Source organism: Ctenocephalides felis, unplaced genomic scaffold (genome assembly GCF_003426905.1).
Source record: "Ctenocephalides felis isolate EL2017-DRISC unplaced genomic scaffold, ASM342690v1 CF-g0.4_SCAFFOLD_01604, whole genome shotgun sequence".
In the NCBI taxonomy this organism is placed as follows: Eukaryota; Metazoa; Arthropoda; class Insecta; order Siphonaptera; family Pulicidae; genus Ctenocephalides; species Ctenocephalides felis.
Window position 1 is genome coordinate 2,031,878 of NW_020537758.1, and position 17,668 is coordinate 2,049,545.

The following is a 17,668-nucleotide window of genomic DNA, read 5'->3' on the forward strand; positions in this document are numbered from 1 at the left end:
ATTATATATATATTATATATAAAATTGTTTCTTGGGCATCCATCCAGTAATTAAAAAACAGTTTTAATGAAAAATGTTTTTATTTATAGAGAACATACGTTTCGGGTCTGGATTTGACCCATCTTCAGTGCTACAATTAAATAATTCAGGGTTACAAATTAAAACAATATAAAAAAATACATAATTAACAGACAAAAATAAGTAAAAAAAATGTATATGAAAAGTATATATGAAAAACAACCATAAAATAAACAATGCAAAGAAACTCACCATACAAATAAACTTTGAAAAAAAACACAAAAACACAAAATTGCACGAAAATAAATAAAAGTGAAATAAAAATTGATGAAACGTCGAGTTATGAAAAATTTTAAAAAATTGTAAAATTAAAATGAATGATATATTTTATTATAAAAAAGCTTATTCCAAACGAATATGTTGTTAGTTTGGAAGTTGTATTACGAGTGTGTACGAGAGTAAATGTGTGCGAACGTGTTTGCGGAAAATACTGGAAACTGTATCGTCATTGGTGAGAGAACGGGATAGAGAGAATTTTGGTGGTTCCATATTACGAAGATTTTCTCAACGATCATGCGCAGTAGGAACATAGTAAAAAATTTTTACATGTGCAAGACATCCATAATCAAATCCCAAAAATATGTGAATGAAGAGAAAATTATTAAGAAAAAGTATAGATATTAACAGAAAAACGATAATAGTTATGGAACGATAAAAGTTACATAAAAAATTATAACATAACATATATATGTATATATAAACGCAAAAAATAAATGTAATATATGTATACACATACACATACACATATATGCATACACAAAGAATATGTAGAATACATAAAAGAAATGTTAGGATGTATTACGCATATTGAAAAAATTATTTAAAGCATCGCGGTAAATATTGCAAAGAGAAGCCGAATCAAATCGTTTGTTAATAGAAGGTAATATTTGTATGAAAATACTCTCAGCGAACTTCCTGCGTAAAATGTTAGATTCACGATGAATAACTCTTGGATTGGTGAAATTAAAAGAATGTTTAAATTTGGAGACATGCTCGGTGATCATGGTTTTATTTTGTTTTCTGTTCAAACTATTAAGTTCGTGTTGGCGTATTCTTTTGAGAGAAAATGTGAGGTTTCTCCAACATAACAGCTTGAACAATCATTACAATCAATGACATATACGATGTTTGAAGTGCGGGAAATAGGGGTAGGAGTTTTTAAATTAGTGTATAAGTCTGAGAGAGTGTGTCCAGTCGAACATACTAGCTTCAGACCAACGGATGAAAAAAGTTTTTTCCATGAGTGGAAAAGGCAGTCAATGTACGGTAATGAGATGAAGGAATTGAGAGATAGTGAATTTTCAGGAGGCTTCACAAGGTTTTGTGAAATGATACTATTTTGTTGTGATTGGGAGGTAAATAAGGAAGCTGTACGGAATTTATTACGAAGAAAGGGTAATCTATTATTTATTACTGAGCGTAAAAGTTGTAGTGGATAGGAATTATTTTGAAGGTAGAATATATCAAATTAATATTTTTTTCCCAATGTGATGGATGAGAAAGAAGGATGGCATGATCTAGTAAGTTGATGATGGATGCAATCTTGGTAGATTTGGGGTGATAGGAATGGTAGTTTAAATAGCGTCCAGACCAAGTGGATTTTTGATACCACATGTAGTGATAGAGTTGTTATTTATGAAAAGAGTAATATCTAAAAAATTAATGGAGTTGTTAAATTGAGTCTCTAAGGTAAAACTAAGGTGTGAGTCAAAATTAAAAGAAAGGTATTAAAAGTTAGAATTAAATTATAGGAATTAAAATCGTTAAAAGTATGAAGAAATGCAAGTTAAAATGTCGTCAACGTACGTTTGTAAAAAAGAGTACATATGACAAGGTATTAAGAGTAGAGTTCTCTAGGAACTGCATACAAAGTTCAGCAAGAGGGGCACTCAAACTGGAACCCATTGGGGTGCCAAATTTTTGTTTAAAAAGGAGTCGTTGAACGAAAAATAAGTATTGGAAATAATGAATTTAATACATTTCAGGAACCAAGAAAATTGAAATCTGTGTGTTTGCTGATATCAGCCCATTTATGGTCTATGGCAGAGAGGATAAGGTCAGGTGAAATGTTAGTGAAGAGGGAAACAACATCTAAACTTATAAAGGAAAGATCAGATGGTACATGAGGGAGTTAAGTTCGGGAATGAGTTCAAAAGAATTTTTGACAAAATGGGGAGAATTATGAGTGATATTGGACAAAATTGAACTAATAAATTTGGATAATTTGCAAAGAGGGAATTTAAGTCAGCAACTATTGGTCGAAGGGGAATGCCATCTTTGTGGATTTTGGGAAGACAATAAAGTTTTGGGGAAATGGGATTGTAAGTTTTAATTGTAGAGAGAGAGGTTTGGGAATTTGTTTGTTTTCTATGAGTGAATCAATGAATTTCAAAGTATTCCGATTTATAAGGTCGGTGGGATCTGAATTTATAGGCTCGTAAGTGTTTTATCAGCTAGGAGGGACACGGATTTGGAAATATAGTCATCTTTGTTCATGATAACCGTCATGTTACCCTTATCTGCCCTGGTAACAACATTTCTGGGTGTTGTTTGATAAAGGATTTGCAAAGGTGGATATCTTTGAGTAATTCTTTATGTTGATGAAAGTTAGAAATGTCAAATTTGAAAATGAATAAGTTGGTTGCAAAAATAGATTTAATGCGGTTTTTTTCATTGATATCTTTAAATTACGTAAACTATATTCTAAAGAGCTAAGTGTTTGACAAAATTAAACGATTTTTTCTGTTGTGGAATGGAAAATTGGGACCTAATGCTAAAATATTCAAAACATTGGATGGATGTCTAAATCTGAAATGTTTTTAACCCATTTATTGATGATATCAGGGTTTATATTTAATTTGGATTCGTTAGACTTTTTCGAATAAAGGGTATTGAATTTTTTAATGAAGGATTTTTTTGACATATTAAAAGAATTATTGAATCTAGAGTTTTCGAAATCTAAAAAATTGTTAATGTCAATGTGATTATTAATAGTGGAAAATAAGGATTGGATGTTGTAATTTAGAGATTTATTTATGTTATCAATAGAGGTAATGCAATGTTTGATTTCTAGATTCAGCAACATAAAGGAGAAAGAAAGCTTTTTATTTTAAAGTAATTGGAATTTAGATGATCAAAGTTTGTTAATTTGAAATCAAAGGATTTTGGTAGGAGTTTTTCTTACGACAACGAAGTAAAAAAGTTCTTTTGTTGGTGACGATAGCCAGTTTTGAGAAAAGGTTTGAAATAGTTTTAAATAAAATGAGTTTGGTAGTCCATAACAATGGAAAATGTACTCGAAAAAAGATGGAAAAGAGTAAGGAATGCATTGTGTAAAACTATTATGAAAATAATTGTTGTAACGGTAAACTGACGAATTATTAAAATTATTATAATTCTGTGTGTAAGTTGGATATTGATAAGAGGAACGATTATTATGTCTTACCTTATTTGTATGGAGAGCACTATTCACATATATAGTATTGAAATTATGGTTATTTTGAAAATTCATGTTGTTAAGATTAAAAAACACTTGTAAAAGTTCTTGAAAATGATCAAAATCTTGGATTTGTAACTTCAGTGTAGTATTGGTTATGAGCGTTAATTACTGGATGGATGCCCAAGAAACAATTTTATTATATTATTTCACCATCTGAAGAAAAACCTCTCGCTTTATATATATATATATATATATATATGATAGTTTTGTCGACGTTGATACATATTTGTAATATTTTTGCAGCCCAATCGTCGAATTAAAAAAAGATTAAATAACAAAATTATTTATTCCATTAAACGTTTCGACACTTGATGTGTGTCATCTTTTAGTAATCTAAAAAACATATTATATAAATACAAAGTTGATAATAAATATAAATATATAAAAAGGAGCTAATTATACATACCAAACCAGGAAAAACAGAAAAAATTAATTATGATGTAAAATTGATTGAACACTAATTTTGTGTAAAATAATAATAACTATTATATCCATCACTACACTTGCTTTGTAACCTTGATCAGTGTTCATAATGTACCGCTATGTGCTCCTTTAATTTCTCGTTTGTTAATATAATAGTTATTATTATTTTAAACAATTTTAGTGTTCAATCAATTTTACATCACAATTAATTTTTTCTATATATAATTTGTTTCTTTTCATATATTTGTTATCAACTTTGTATTTATATAATGTTTTGTAGATTACTGAATGATGACACACATCAAGTGTCGAAACGTTTAATGGAATAAATAATTTTGTTATTTAATCTTTTTTTAATTCGACGATTGGGCTGCAAAAATATTACAAATATATATATATATATATATATATATATATATATATTAGGGTGGTCCTTAATATGGACATTTTTGAATTACTTTGCTCCCAAGGGCTCATACGGTTCCAAATTGATAAAAAACAATTCTCTGAAAGTTTTAAGCTCTTAATATTAACTTTTCGATAGTGCGCAATTCAATCAAAGTTTTGTATGGAAATAGAATGAAAAATTATGCAAAGCGTCGAATTTTCAATAAAAAATGACACGAATTTTTCACTTTTAATTCATTATCGCTAAGTTATACCTAAATTTTTTTTTTAATTTTCAAAAAATTTTTCATGCTATTTTCATATTAAAAGTTAATATTAAGAGCTGAAACTTTCAGAGAATTTTTTTATCAATTTGGAACCATTTGAGCCCTTGGGAGCAAGGAGGAAATTCGAAAATGTCCATATTAAGGACCACTCTAATATATATATATATATATATATATATATTATATATGTATATATATATATGTATATATATATATATATATAGTATTTTTTATATATATTTTTTTATTTTTCAGCACTTTGGCTTTACCTGCACTCACTAGAAGATCTTTCGGTGAAAAGTGAAGAAGCCTTAAACCTCCTCCAATCCTTGCCCGAAAGAAGTTACAATTATTTGCAAAATGCTGCAGATACAACTCTAGAAGTCCTGAGTTCCCCAGGAGCGTCATTTTTAAATTTGTGTTCATATTTTTCAAATTGTGCCTTGGATTTAGTTTCCCGGTCGTTACAATTTGCAAGTGCCATTTATAGTAGTTTAACAGAGAGTATTTTTTATATAATTTCTAGTTGCTATGATTATTTATTGTATTTTATAAGCGTAGTTGCTGGTATTTGGAGTCGAAACGATCAAGTCAAATCTAGTCATTTTGAAAATTTGGGGTCAGGAATTTCAGATCGCGATTTGTACCACAGGATAGATATGTACGTCGATAGATATTTAAAAGATAACAGTGCAGCTTATGTTAAAGATTCCTTAGTCTCTCAGCCAAATTTAAAAATAATATCCGATACCATCAAGAACGAATTTCAATTACACCAAAATCCTGTTTACGACTCGAACTTTATTACAAAAGTTGCCGGTTTGGTGCGCGAAAAATTAAATGAATATCCACAAAAATTAGTTTTAACTCCTGCACATTTCAAGGAAATCAAAAACGCTTTACAATCAGGCACTATGAAACTAGATTCAAACAATTTTGATATATCTATTCTCATTCAAGATCTCATTCAGCACCCCTTGTTGCAGAATTTTATTACACAAAGTGGCCTAAATGTAGACAAAGATTATTTAGTAAACCAGCAAAAGGTTTTGTTCGATTTAGAAAAGCAAATACGTGCTAATAATTTAGAAATAGAACGCCTTAAAAATATGAACCAGGAAACTGATATTGTTAAATTACAAAATACTGTTAACATATTAAAAGAACAGCAGATAAATTTGAAGGATGACTTGGCTAAAGTTCGTGTCGAGTTTAAAGAGAAACTGAGTAGTTTGAATATCGAGTTTAAAAAATTACTTTCTGATATTCTGGGGTATGATGTTAACAATAATTCAGTGAGTTTTAAGGCTTGGATTAACGAAGCGTTTTTGGCTAAGGATGTTTTGGAGAATAAGTTGAACGAACTCAGGAATAATGTGAAAGTTGATTCGCAGAGTACGATGGATGCCAGTGCTGCTGTACTTATGAAACATATTGGAGACAGTATTAAATTGGCTATTTTGAGGTAAATTAATTAGTGGTAATAATAATATATATATATATATATATATATAAATATTTTTTAGGTATGATGAGAAACAGCAGAAAATGCATGCAGATCTAAAGAACGATGTCACAAATAAACATAAATTCCATCAGAGGCTCCGTTTCACAGTCAAGTATAGATCTAAGTGGTTTTGATGTCCAGGAAATTGTTCGAAAAGCTCTGGCCAAATATGATGCTGACAAAACCGGCCTGGTTGATTATGCTTTAGAAAGTGGAGGCGGACAGGTAACAAAAACTCTAAAATAAACTGTAGTTTTATCACTAATTGCTTTATCTTTGGTCAGGTTTTAACAACACGTTGTACAGAAACCTATAGCTCAAGGACAGCCCAGTATACCTGGTTCAACATACCATTGTGGTATTCAAGTAACTCACCGAGGACAGCTATAACGCCAGGGACTCATCCTGGACAATGCTGGGCGTTCCAGTCCTTCCCTGGATATTTAGGTTTTTATTTTAATAAATATAGGGTAATACAGTGTAGCAAGTATTGTAAAAATGTTATTATTGTCTTGTAGTTCTGCAATTGAGTTTGCCAATACAAGTAACTGGTTTTACAATGGAACATGTTCCTAAAGAATTGGTTGCTAATGGAAATATTGATTCTGCACCGAGGAACTTTTCAGTTTGGGTAAGATAAAAAAAAACCTAATAATAATGGAATTATTCAATAACAATTTTTTGACCTGATAGTGTATCAACTGTATTATTTTTCTTCTCAGGGTTTGAAAGAAGAACAAGATCAAAATCCCTCTCTCTTCGGCTACTTCGAGTACGAGTACGACGGGCCGAGTTTACAATATTTCCAAGTCAAATCGGATGAAACAAATCAGCAGTATTTTAATATTGTTGAACTCAGAGTTGAATCTAATCATGGCAATCCAGTATTTTCATGTTTGTACAGATTTAGGGTACACGGGACACCCATAACGAAGGATGAAATGGAAAAGTTTAGGAGTCGATGATTAGATTTCAAACGGTCATGTAAATATTAAGTATAGGTAGTTTTAAGGAATTATATTATGGGTAAGATAATGGGTTATTGATTATTTGTAATCAACATTGTCTTGCTCATTGTATGTAATATAGATATTCATTATTGGAGTTAAATTCATGAATTTTAATGAAGCAAATGTCTTGCTTCGTATATATATATATATATATATATATATATATATATATATATATATATATATATATATATATATTCATGAATTTTCTCCTGTGAGAATTTTCTTCCATCTCAAATTTCACATATAATGCATTATTTTAACACAAACATAAAATGTACAAATTATATTAGTTTTTAAGCAATTTTTTTTATAATTCTATTTGTAAACAAGTCATTTATCGATTATGCACAACAATAAGTTATTTATAATCATAAACAAAGTACATTAATTTAATGCATGCTTACATGTACTTATATTTATGTGTGCACCCGTACCTCACAAAAATAACTTGACGCAAAAGAATTTAGTTAACACTACTTTATAAGATGAAAATTGAACAAAGTGAACTTTTGAAAAACAAACATTATATAAAATTTTCTTACATATGTATTGTATCATATGTGTTCAATTAAAATAACATTAATTAGTCTGATGAATCCAAGGTACGGGTGTATATGTTTTTGATTGTGTTCACTACTGGTTAGTTTTTATCTTTGTATAAATATGTTAATTTTATTGGGACATTCGTCAGCTTAGAGATGCATAAATTATTTTTAATCATTGTACAATTTATTATTATGAATGAACAAATGAGAATTTTACTAATTTCTATAACAATTAATGAATGTCCTTTGCTTTTTTGTGTGTTTAATCATTTTATTCAATTGTCATAAAAACAAGAGTATGTAAAACTGTGCCTTAATGTATAGTTTTATAGAATCTGTGATTTAGTTGGATTTTGAAACTTATTTTGTTCATATGTACAAAGTATATATTAATTATACTTAATGATTGTGAAGTTACCATATTTTTTAAGTTACTTAAGGCTCGAAATTGCTTTAAAAGTGTATTATAAGTTATATTATTTGCTTTAAATAACATTTTATAATCTACATACTCACACAAAGTGTCTTAATACTAAACGTAGTAATAATAAAATCGACTAATATAGCAGTATGTGTAATTTTTCATTTACAACGTGTCCTTTACCATTTGAATGTAACGTTTTTTGCCGCCGAGGGCGTCGGCTCGTCCGACACGCCGCCGATGCGCTTCTAACTTCACGTCCGTCTCGAACTGTCAGACGCCGCATACGCCATTACAATTAATTTCAGTCACATATTGTTTAACCGCCGCGCCTGCATGTCGAAATTGCGGCTCACGAAACTATTACGAATAACATTTTTATTACATTTCAATTAGTAAAAATTCACAGTTCAACAAATCAATTATAAATTCATCCAAATGTGCGCGTATTTATTGAATTACCTACCATAGTAAGAACCGTGTTATCGTACATACATAACCCAAAAAAAGTGTTACAAAAAAACGTACTGTTGAGTGTTTACCGTGTGCCGTGATAGATAGTATATTTGAAATATATGTATCTCTAAATAATTTACATACGTATACATGCTTTATTCGTGTGAAATATAACGAACGGACAGTAAAGTCACTTACCCACACAAAATGGCAGCGGACGAGCTGAGAGATCGTTACGATCCTGACTTAAAGTTCCTCTCAGTCGACAGGAACAGTTTCAATGATCCGGCGACGCAGGCGGAATGGACCCAGAAGAGGCTTGTCTGGGTGCCCCACGACAGCCAGGGCTTCGTCGCCGCCGGCATCAAGGCCGAAAAGGGCGACGAAGTCGAGGTCGAAATCGCCGAAACTGGCAAAAGACAGTTGGTTAACAAGGATGACATTCAAAAGATGAATCCGCCGAAATTCGACAAAGTCGAGGATATGGCAGAATTGACTTGTCTGAACGAGGCGTCCGTTTTGCATAATATAAAGGACAGATATTATTCCGGATTGATATATGTGAGTAATTTGATTTGATGCTATTTTTGGGTCTCCAGGGTGTATTTATGGAACTTGGGCGATATTGTCAATTGAATGATTACGGGGACGGTTACACTCAAATTATATATAGACTTGCGAATTTATACACAGCCAAAATCATAAATACACTTTGAATAAGGAGTAAAATCTATATATTATGAATATAACTGTTCCTGTATGTACAAATAACATATACTTTTAACTTCCCGAAGTTCATATTCTCGCCAATTTGTTTCAAGTCCCTCTAATTTGTCTTTTGCGTCGACGTTTTTTCGAAAACGCCTGCACTGATATCAAAATTTTTAATTTTATTTGATGTAACCCCATGAGAATTCATATGGGTAAATTTTGAGCCTAGTCATTTCTTTATAATGAAAAAGTTCAAAAATTTCATTGAGAAAGTCCTGAAATCCTATTGATAATATTTAAAGTTATTTAATGATATTTAAAGATATTAGGAATCGTTTTGATTAGTTTTTGACAGAAATCAGCTGGTCCTTTTCTTCCTAATTAACGAAATTTGTCTAAATGTACTCCCCAAAATATTATAGGCCTACGAAGAATGTTCTAGTTCCAATTTTTTTTTATTATTATTATTGACTTTGTAGACAAATACATTACAAGTTCCAAAAATTTAGTACAATTAAAGTTTCTTCAATTTTTATGCAATAGAATTATTGTTTTAACTCTCCAGAAATTAATAACTAACTAGAATAATATATAACAGAAAATATTTATATCATATTTTTAAACTTTAAAATTGTTAGGAAAAATGTTATCTTACAATTTTTTATATCCTGCATTTTTAACTCATTTCAATTATTTCGTCCTGTTTTTCTTTGAATAAATCTAAGAATGTGATTTTATTAAAATCAGTATTTTTGTCTTTCAACATTATGTATAAATTATACTTTTTATTTTATAAATTATGGCAATCATGTATTTTATAAATTTCTCGTAGGGCAAATTACAGTAATTGCAAAAAGAAATCAAAAATGATTTTTTTTATATATATTCTTACGTTTCAAAACCTTCTTAACATCCTGGCATATTAGATAAAATGGTTGTGTGTGTATGTATGTGCGGATACAATTTTTCGTCAACGATTTCGGGAGCACGGATCAACCGATTTGAATGATTCAGAAACTATTAAATTCCTATTGATAGGGAGACTTGCTGATTAGTTTTTGGGAAAGGCAGGTCCAGTCGTTTCGGAGATACAAAGAAAAAATAGCAATATTTAAAACAATTATCCAACATGGATATCGATCATCAATGGGTGACCTTTTGACCTTTTTTCCTTTATTTTGGTTTATTAAAACCATCAAAATTACTGAATGTTGCATAAGAACGACAGATTGTAATTCACAAATGTAAATAAAAAAAATTAAAACAATTATTGTTAATCATTGATCAATTTTGATTGATTATTTTTGTTCCAGCAATTTACCTTAGGGCACAATGCCATACACCACTAGTTTAAAATATCTCATCATATTTTTAATAATTCTTCCTACTTTTACCTTTGAGATAAGCGAAAATTAAAAAAAAAATACATATCTTTGTCGTCTTTCTTCTCAAGTAATTTGTCCAGAAATTAATAACTAACTAGAATAACAGAAAATCTTTAAATCATATTTCTAAACACAAAAAAAAATAGGAATACTGGTTTTCCTTACATTTTTTTATCCTGTATTTGTAACACATTTTAATGATTTCGTTCTAATTTACTTAACAACTCTAATAATGTAATTTTCTTCAAATCGGTATTTTTTAAGTAAATTATACATTTTATTTTGAAAAATAATGGTAGACTTGTATATTATTAACTTCCCACAGGATAAGTTATAATAATTGCAAAAAAATCAAGCAAAAACAAAATTAATGTATATTTTCACGTTTCAAAGATTTCTGAACCCCCTAATACCTTAGATAAAATGAATTTGTGTATGTATATGTATGTGCGGATACAATTTTTCGTCGACGATTTCGGGAGCACGGATTAACCTATTTGAATAATTCAAAAACCATTAAATTCCTATTTATGTGAAAGTTTTGGGTAAAGCCAGTCGTCTTCAGAGATACAAATAAAAAATAGCAAAATTCAAAATAATTATTAAAATCATTGATCATTTTTATTCCACCAATTGATGCACCACTAGTTTAAAATTTTCAACGCCATTTTTTCAATAATCCTTCCTACTTTTACTTTTGAGATTTGAGTCAAAAATCCTAAAAAAATACAAATCTCTGTCGTCTTTCTTCTCAAGTATATTCATCTGTCAACATAGTGTATAAAATCTAAATTTTATTTTAAGAAATTACTCCATTGTATAAATATAAACATCGTATAAATACAATTTCTATCCATCTTTCTCTACTAAATGCGATTTATTTCTAGTCCACAAACTATGACGCAAATTCCTGCAAGTTATTCAAAACTCAATTCGATTTTGTCAATATTATTAAATTCACTCATTAATGTTTTGTTAAACAAGTTTTGATAATTTCATAACGATTTCCCACAAGAGTAAAAAATTTCGAATATTTATAAACAAAAATTGTAGAGGAATTTCTGTTTGTTTATTATTTTTGAATCAATCATTCTTGTTTGTTGTAGTAATTGAATTCTTTCAGTTGGATATTTGTAAATTAAAAAATTATATAAATTTTGTTGTAGGATTTTCTTGCAAAGAAACATGTACATTTTTATTTAAACACCTGCTCAAAGTTTTTTTTTGAAGTTACTGCATACAAAGACATCCTGTGTATATTTTTGTATCATAAGTCAATATTTTTTTTATTTACCAAAAGTTGCACCTTGTAGTAACTTAATTTATAATTTAAATCTAAAAATTTATAAAAAAAACTCTTCATATTAATTCTTGATATGAATTCAAATTGTGAAACATAATTTAAAATTTGTTTGACTTTCATTTCCTTTTTTGCATTTTTAGCTTACCAAAAAAATTATATCCAAAATATATAATTACAAAATTATATATACATAATTAAAAAAAAATCTTAATAACAAACTGAATTTAAAAAAAAAATACTATTTCAAAATGTTAAGTTTTGGAATATAATATAAAGTTATAGTCGAATTGTCTTAAAAGTTGATTCCAAAAATTTTATTATATTATCTTTAATTAATGTTAGAAAAAGTTATTACTTTGAAGATAAAATTGCTATATTTATTTATTAAAAAACGATTTTTACACAAGGCTTTAATTTCAAATTGTTTTTAACAAAAAAATGTCAGCAAATTCAATTTTTGACCCAAATAAAAGCATCTTCCACTTTTCTATTATTTACTCTTAAAAATGTTTTCAATGCAAATTCTTAAAAATGTATAAACAACTATTTTGATGAAAAATTAAGTTATAGGGTATAATAGAAATTAAAAAAATTTATATTTTAAAATGCTATAAGATTATGATTTTTCAAAATTTAGGAATTTAAAATGTAGGATACCTATATTATAAGTTAAAAAATAAATATCTTTTTAATATTCGGTTTATGATAAATTTCAGGCACTATAAAATTACTTAAAAAACTTTCAATTTTCAATCGCCTTTAACCAAAAAATAACAGATAATTCATTTTTTTGACTCAAATAAAAGCATTTTTCAGTTTTCTATTATTTACTCCTAAAAATGCCTTCAATTCAAATTCCTACAAATGCTTAAACAATTATTTCAAGAAGAAAATTAAAATATGGAATATATTAGAAATTAAAAAATGCTATATTATATAAATGTAAATTATAATGTAGGGTTACCTATATTATAAGTTAAAAAATAAATACGTTTTTAATATTCGTTATTTGATAAATTTCAGGCACTATAAAATTACTTAAATCATAAAAATAACACAAAATTCAATTTTTTGACCCAAATAAAAGAATTTTCCAGTTTTCTATTATCTTTAAAAAAAGTTAATTTAACTTCCTAAAAATATTTAAACAATTATTTTAACAAAAAAATGAAGTTATAGGGTACATTATAAATAAAAAAATGAATGATTTCAAAATGCTATATTATATCTATAGATTATGAATTTTCAAAAATTAAGGAATTCAAAATGTAAGGTATATTATATTTGCTTGCCTAAATTATTAAAAATTGGGTGATAAATTTTGTTTTTAATTTGTATATAATGTATATTCAGCATTAAATTTAAATTGTTTTGAGGATATTTACTTAATTTTATGAATTTTGATGAACCGAAAATTATACAATCTAATTTTTTATATAAAAAATGAATAAAATTGTGGAAAAAATAATGTACTGGAATATGACAATATAATCAAAATGAAAATGATAAAAATAAATGAGTGGATTATATAACAAAATATTAAAAATGTTAAAAAATTAATAAGTTTTAGAAAGTTTTAAGAAAAGGGTACTGAGAAAAACCGAATTAATTACTTGTATGGTTGATTTTTCACTAACACTTATTCACTAAAAAAGTTTTTATCACAATTTAAATATTATTTACAGAAAATCTTGGTTTTATAATTTTCTACTTCCTTATTTTGTATCATATTTTTTAGGGATCCACAACCTCAATGGTTTGCTATTCTATAATTCAAAAATTTATATATCTAGATTCAAAATCTAGATCAAGGGAAAATCTGGTCCTTTTTTAATTGCAAGTCCTTACTTACTTTGAATTTGCTTAGATCAATTTTAAGCTACTATCCTCAAAAACAGCCACCAAACCCAAAATTTTGATTAGAAGCTTCAGCTTTGCTTTTGTTTGCTATTCTATAATCCAAAAAAATTTAGATCAAGAAAAATTCTCGCAGTTTTTTTAAATCCTTATTTTGCATTAGCTTAGAAAAATTTTAGGCTGCAACACATCCATATAAAAAAAGGCTTTGACTCCCAAAGATTTCATTACCTCATTGTCTTCAAAAACAGTCAACAAACCCACATTTTTGACCAGCAACCTCATTTTTATTTTACTTTACTATAACAAAAATCTCAATTATCCAATAACTATTTCAACAAAAATTTCTCGTCGATATCTCGAGAATTCCCCTAAAAAAATTCGTCGATTCTTGAATTGTTATGTCATTTGTATGGCGTCTTGTCTTCCAGCAGTCACCGTAAAGGAATTCAAAATATTCGATATTTAACGATTTGTGAGTGAGTCTCTCGGCGACTCCGATAGAAATAAACCAATACCAGTAATAATACATACATACTACTACTACAACTCTAATATTAAATATAATATATAAATGTATATAGTTTGATAGAGAAACGAACGGGCAACATTCACTTCCATAATGCTTAAATAGAATTATTTTATTGCTGCCTATCGATGCCACATGATATAATATAATGTGATATGATAGAATGCACACGATTTGACGTAATAAGGTCTATAAATGGTCAGGAAAATTGATACAAAATTGTTGACGCTAATTTTTGATCATTTTGGAAAATACTAGTTCAAGTCTTAGTGACACCAGTTTTGATTTTTAACTTCCCAAAGTTTGTTTTTGTCATAAAATCCTATGCAGTAGTGTTCTTTCTCAAGTCCTCGTTTCCAAAATTGAAGCTAGTTCTAATTTTAATTTTCCCTTAAGATTTATTGCATAAATTATTAGGGCTGTTTTTCTCTTTTTAGATTACCATAGACCCATATATTACAAAAATAATTTATATAGAATTTTGAACTGGAACTATTTACGTCCGATCTTTGCATTCGTAATCTTCACAAATTATGTTTAAAAAACTGTATTTTTTTTACATAACTTCAACTTTTATCTTGTAATTTCAAAATAAATGTTTGCATTTTTAAATTCCCGTAGGGTAAGTTATAGTGATCGCAAAAAAATTGAAACTGAAAATTTTTATATATTTTTACGTTTCAAAGGTTTCTGAACATTTTGGCATACCTCAAAAAAAATGATGTGTGTGTGATGAGTGAAGACAATTATTAGTCGACGATTTCGGGCGCACGGATCAACCGATTTAAATGGTTCAAAAAACATTCGATTCCTATTGATAGGTAGATGTGCTGATTAGTTTTTGGCAAAGGCAGGTCCAGTCGTTACAGAGATAAAGAGCAAAGAGTGCAGAAAATACAAATCGATTTTTTGAGAGAACAGAGTATCGGATTTGAATGATCGAAAAAACATTCAATTTGTAATGATTGGAAGAAGAGGTGATTAGTTTTTGGAAAGGGCAGGTCCCGCCATTTCGAAGATACAGAGCTAAATGTACAAAAAATGGCAGTTTTTGAGAGAACTAAGCTATCGATTTGAGTGATTCAAAAAACATTCCATTCCTATTGACAGGGAGATGTGCTGATTAGTTTTTGGCAAAGGCAGGTCCAGTCGTTACGAAGATAAAGAGCAAAGAGTGCAGAAAATAGAAATAGAGTTTTTGAGAGAACGGAGTATCCGATTTGTATGATCGAAAAAACATTCAATTAGTAATGATTGGGAGAAGTAGTGATTAGTTTTTGGCATAGGCAGGTCCAGCCATTTAGAAGATACAGAGCTAAATGTACAAAAACTTACAGCTTTTGAGAGAACTAAGCATCCGATTTGAATAATACAAAAAACATTCTGCTTGTTTTGATAAAATAATAGATTTTAGAAAAAAAAATTTGTTTAAACAATTTTTTTTTCAAATTATTTTTTTTATATGACTAACTTTTATCTTGTAATTTCAAAATAAATATTTGCGTTTTTTCTTCACTTCAAATTAGTGGTTTACTTATTGCAAATACCTTTTATTACTCTGAATGTTTGAAACCACAAATAAATATCGATAAGAGTACATACACGACGTTATTAGAAATTGATAACAGAATAATCTTGGCAATAAATATATATTTGCGCCGATAAAAATATTCCAAATGAATTCAATAAATTCGTTGGAAAATAATCCAGTGTTATCGTCCAATAAATTATAGGTACTAAATGATATCCGTTAAAAAATGGATTCTTTTAATTATTAGAAATACTATTGCAAATACCAGTTCTCTAAACTTTAAATACTAGGCAAAAATTATCTGTACATCATCATCATCACAGTTTATAAAAACATCCTTATATTAACAATTTAATGACAAAACACTACAGATTTATTCAAAAAAAGACTCTACTGACAGACCAACCAAAACAAATTTATTCACGAGTAAATACAACTTTTTATACTTTTGCTAACTGCTGATACATTCATTATAGTCGTCATAGAAAATTATTATTATTTTACAAATAAAGCTCAAAAAGCAAAAAGAAATCATGCTTTTCAAAAAGCTTATAGATCCTTAAAACTTATTGCAATTTTCGTTTTAGTCAATAAAGTTCGAATAAAATACAGGACTTAGGGTTATTCTTAGGGCGAAATTCTAAAATTTTTCCAAATACGTGTTCAAAAAGTACCCGGAATTTTCGTTTTTTCAAAAAAATATTTATTTATTCGTCTACATTAATGTGGTCCCCTTCAAAGTAGTCCCCCCCAGATATAATACACTTATGCCAGCGTTTTTTCCAATTTTCGAAGCACCCTTGATATTCACTTTTTGATATGTCCTTGAGCACTCTCAGCGATTTTCTTCAATCGACGAAAACCGCCGTCCTTTCATGGGTCTCTTCAACTTTGGGAATAGGAAAAAGTCACACGGAGCCATATCTGGTGAATTTTTGCACTTTGCAACACTTTATTTCATTTTTTACGCAAAATTTAATACAAATTCTTTGACTTTTCAATTCTTCCATTGTAAAAATCGCCGAGCTCAGAAAAACACGTCGAACCTTAGCGACTACCACAGACAAAGTAAACAGTGAATATAGCTGAAAATTTCATCATACTTTAGGGGCATGTATACCAACACAATAAAAAAAAATTTTTGACAATCAGACACTCCAGACCCGCGAAATTTAATTATTAGTAATTCCGGGTACTTTTTGAACAGACCACGTATAAGCCAAAAAAAATCTTTATTCGATCATTATTATTGTTGGCCTTTATTTTTATTGTTTAAATATTTCTTTTCTTCATTTTAAGGTTGGGCTCTTTTTTTTGAGATTTATTTAATCGTACTTGATATCATCTGACATTCTTATTTTCTGCAAACTGACGAACTTGGAAACGTTTTCACATTTTTTGACGGCGAAAATAAAAATAAAAATAATTGTGTACACATGTAATAAATACTTACAAATATATGTGTATACATATACATAAGTTTGTCGGTGTGTGATGTATAAATTTTTATGAACAAAACATCACTTGTTAAGGTGATGTCATAAATTTTCTTGGAACTTTCTTTAAATGTAATATATTTTTTATATTCGTTAAAACTGTTGGTATAAATATTTTTTTAAAGAATTGAGCTTATAAGTCTGTATTTTTAACATTTTTCACTTTTTTTGTACAACTTGTTAGAATAAATAAGTTTTATGGAACAATCCTTGTTTACAAATTTTTATCTTAATATTTTC

The 17,668-nt window shown here is 28.4% G+C and overlaps 1 protein-coding gene and 1 pseudogene across 1 annotated transcript; both read left to right on the forward strand.

Moving 5' to 3' along the window:
- The first annotated feature begins 1,352 nt into the window (after positions 1-1,352).
- On the forward strand, positions 1,353-7,203 carry LOC113372779 (SUN domain-containing protein 1-like). Its single transcript, XM_026613117.1, has 7 exons — positions 1,353-1,433; positions 2,064-2,196; positions 5,236-6,139; positions 6,274-6,406; positions 6,466-6,628; positions 6,700-6,812; positions 6,904-7,203. Exons 1-7 carry the CDS (start codon positions 1,353-1,355, stop codon positions 7,144-7,146), a joined length of 1,770 nt encoding a protein of 589 aa, XP_026468902.1. The 3' UTR covers positions 7,147-7,203.
- A 1,284-nt stretch (positions 7,204-8,487) lies between these two features.
- The window catches only part of LOC113372974, a 61,749-nt pseudogene continuing 52,568 nt past the window's right edge, over positions 8,488-17,668 (forward strand).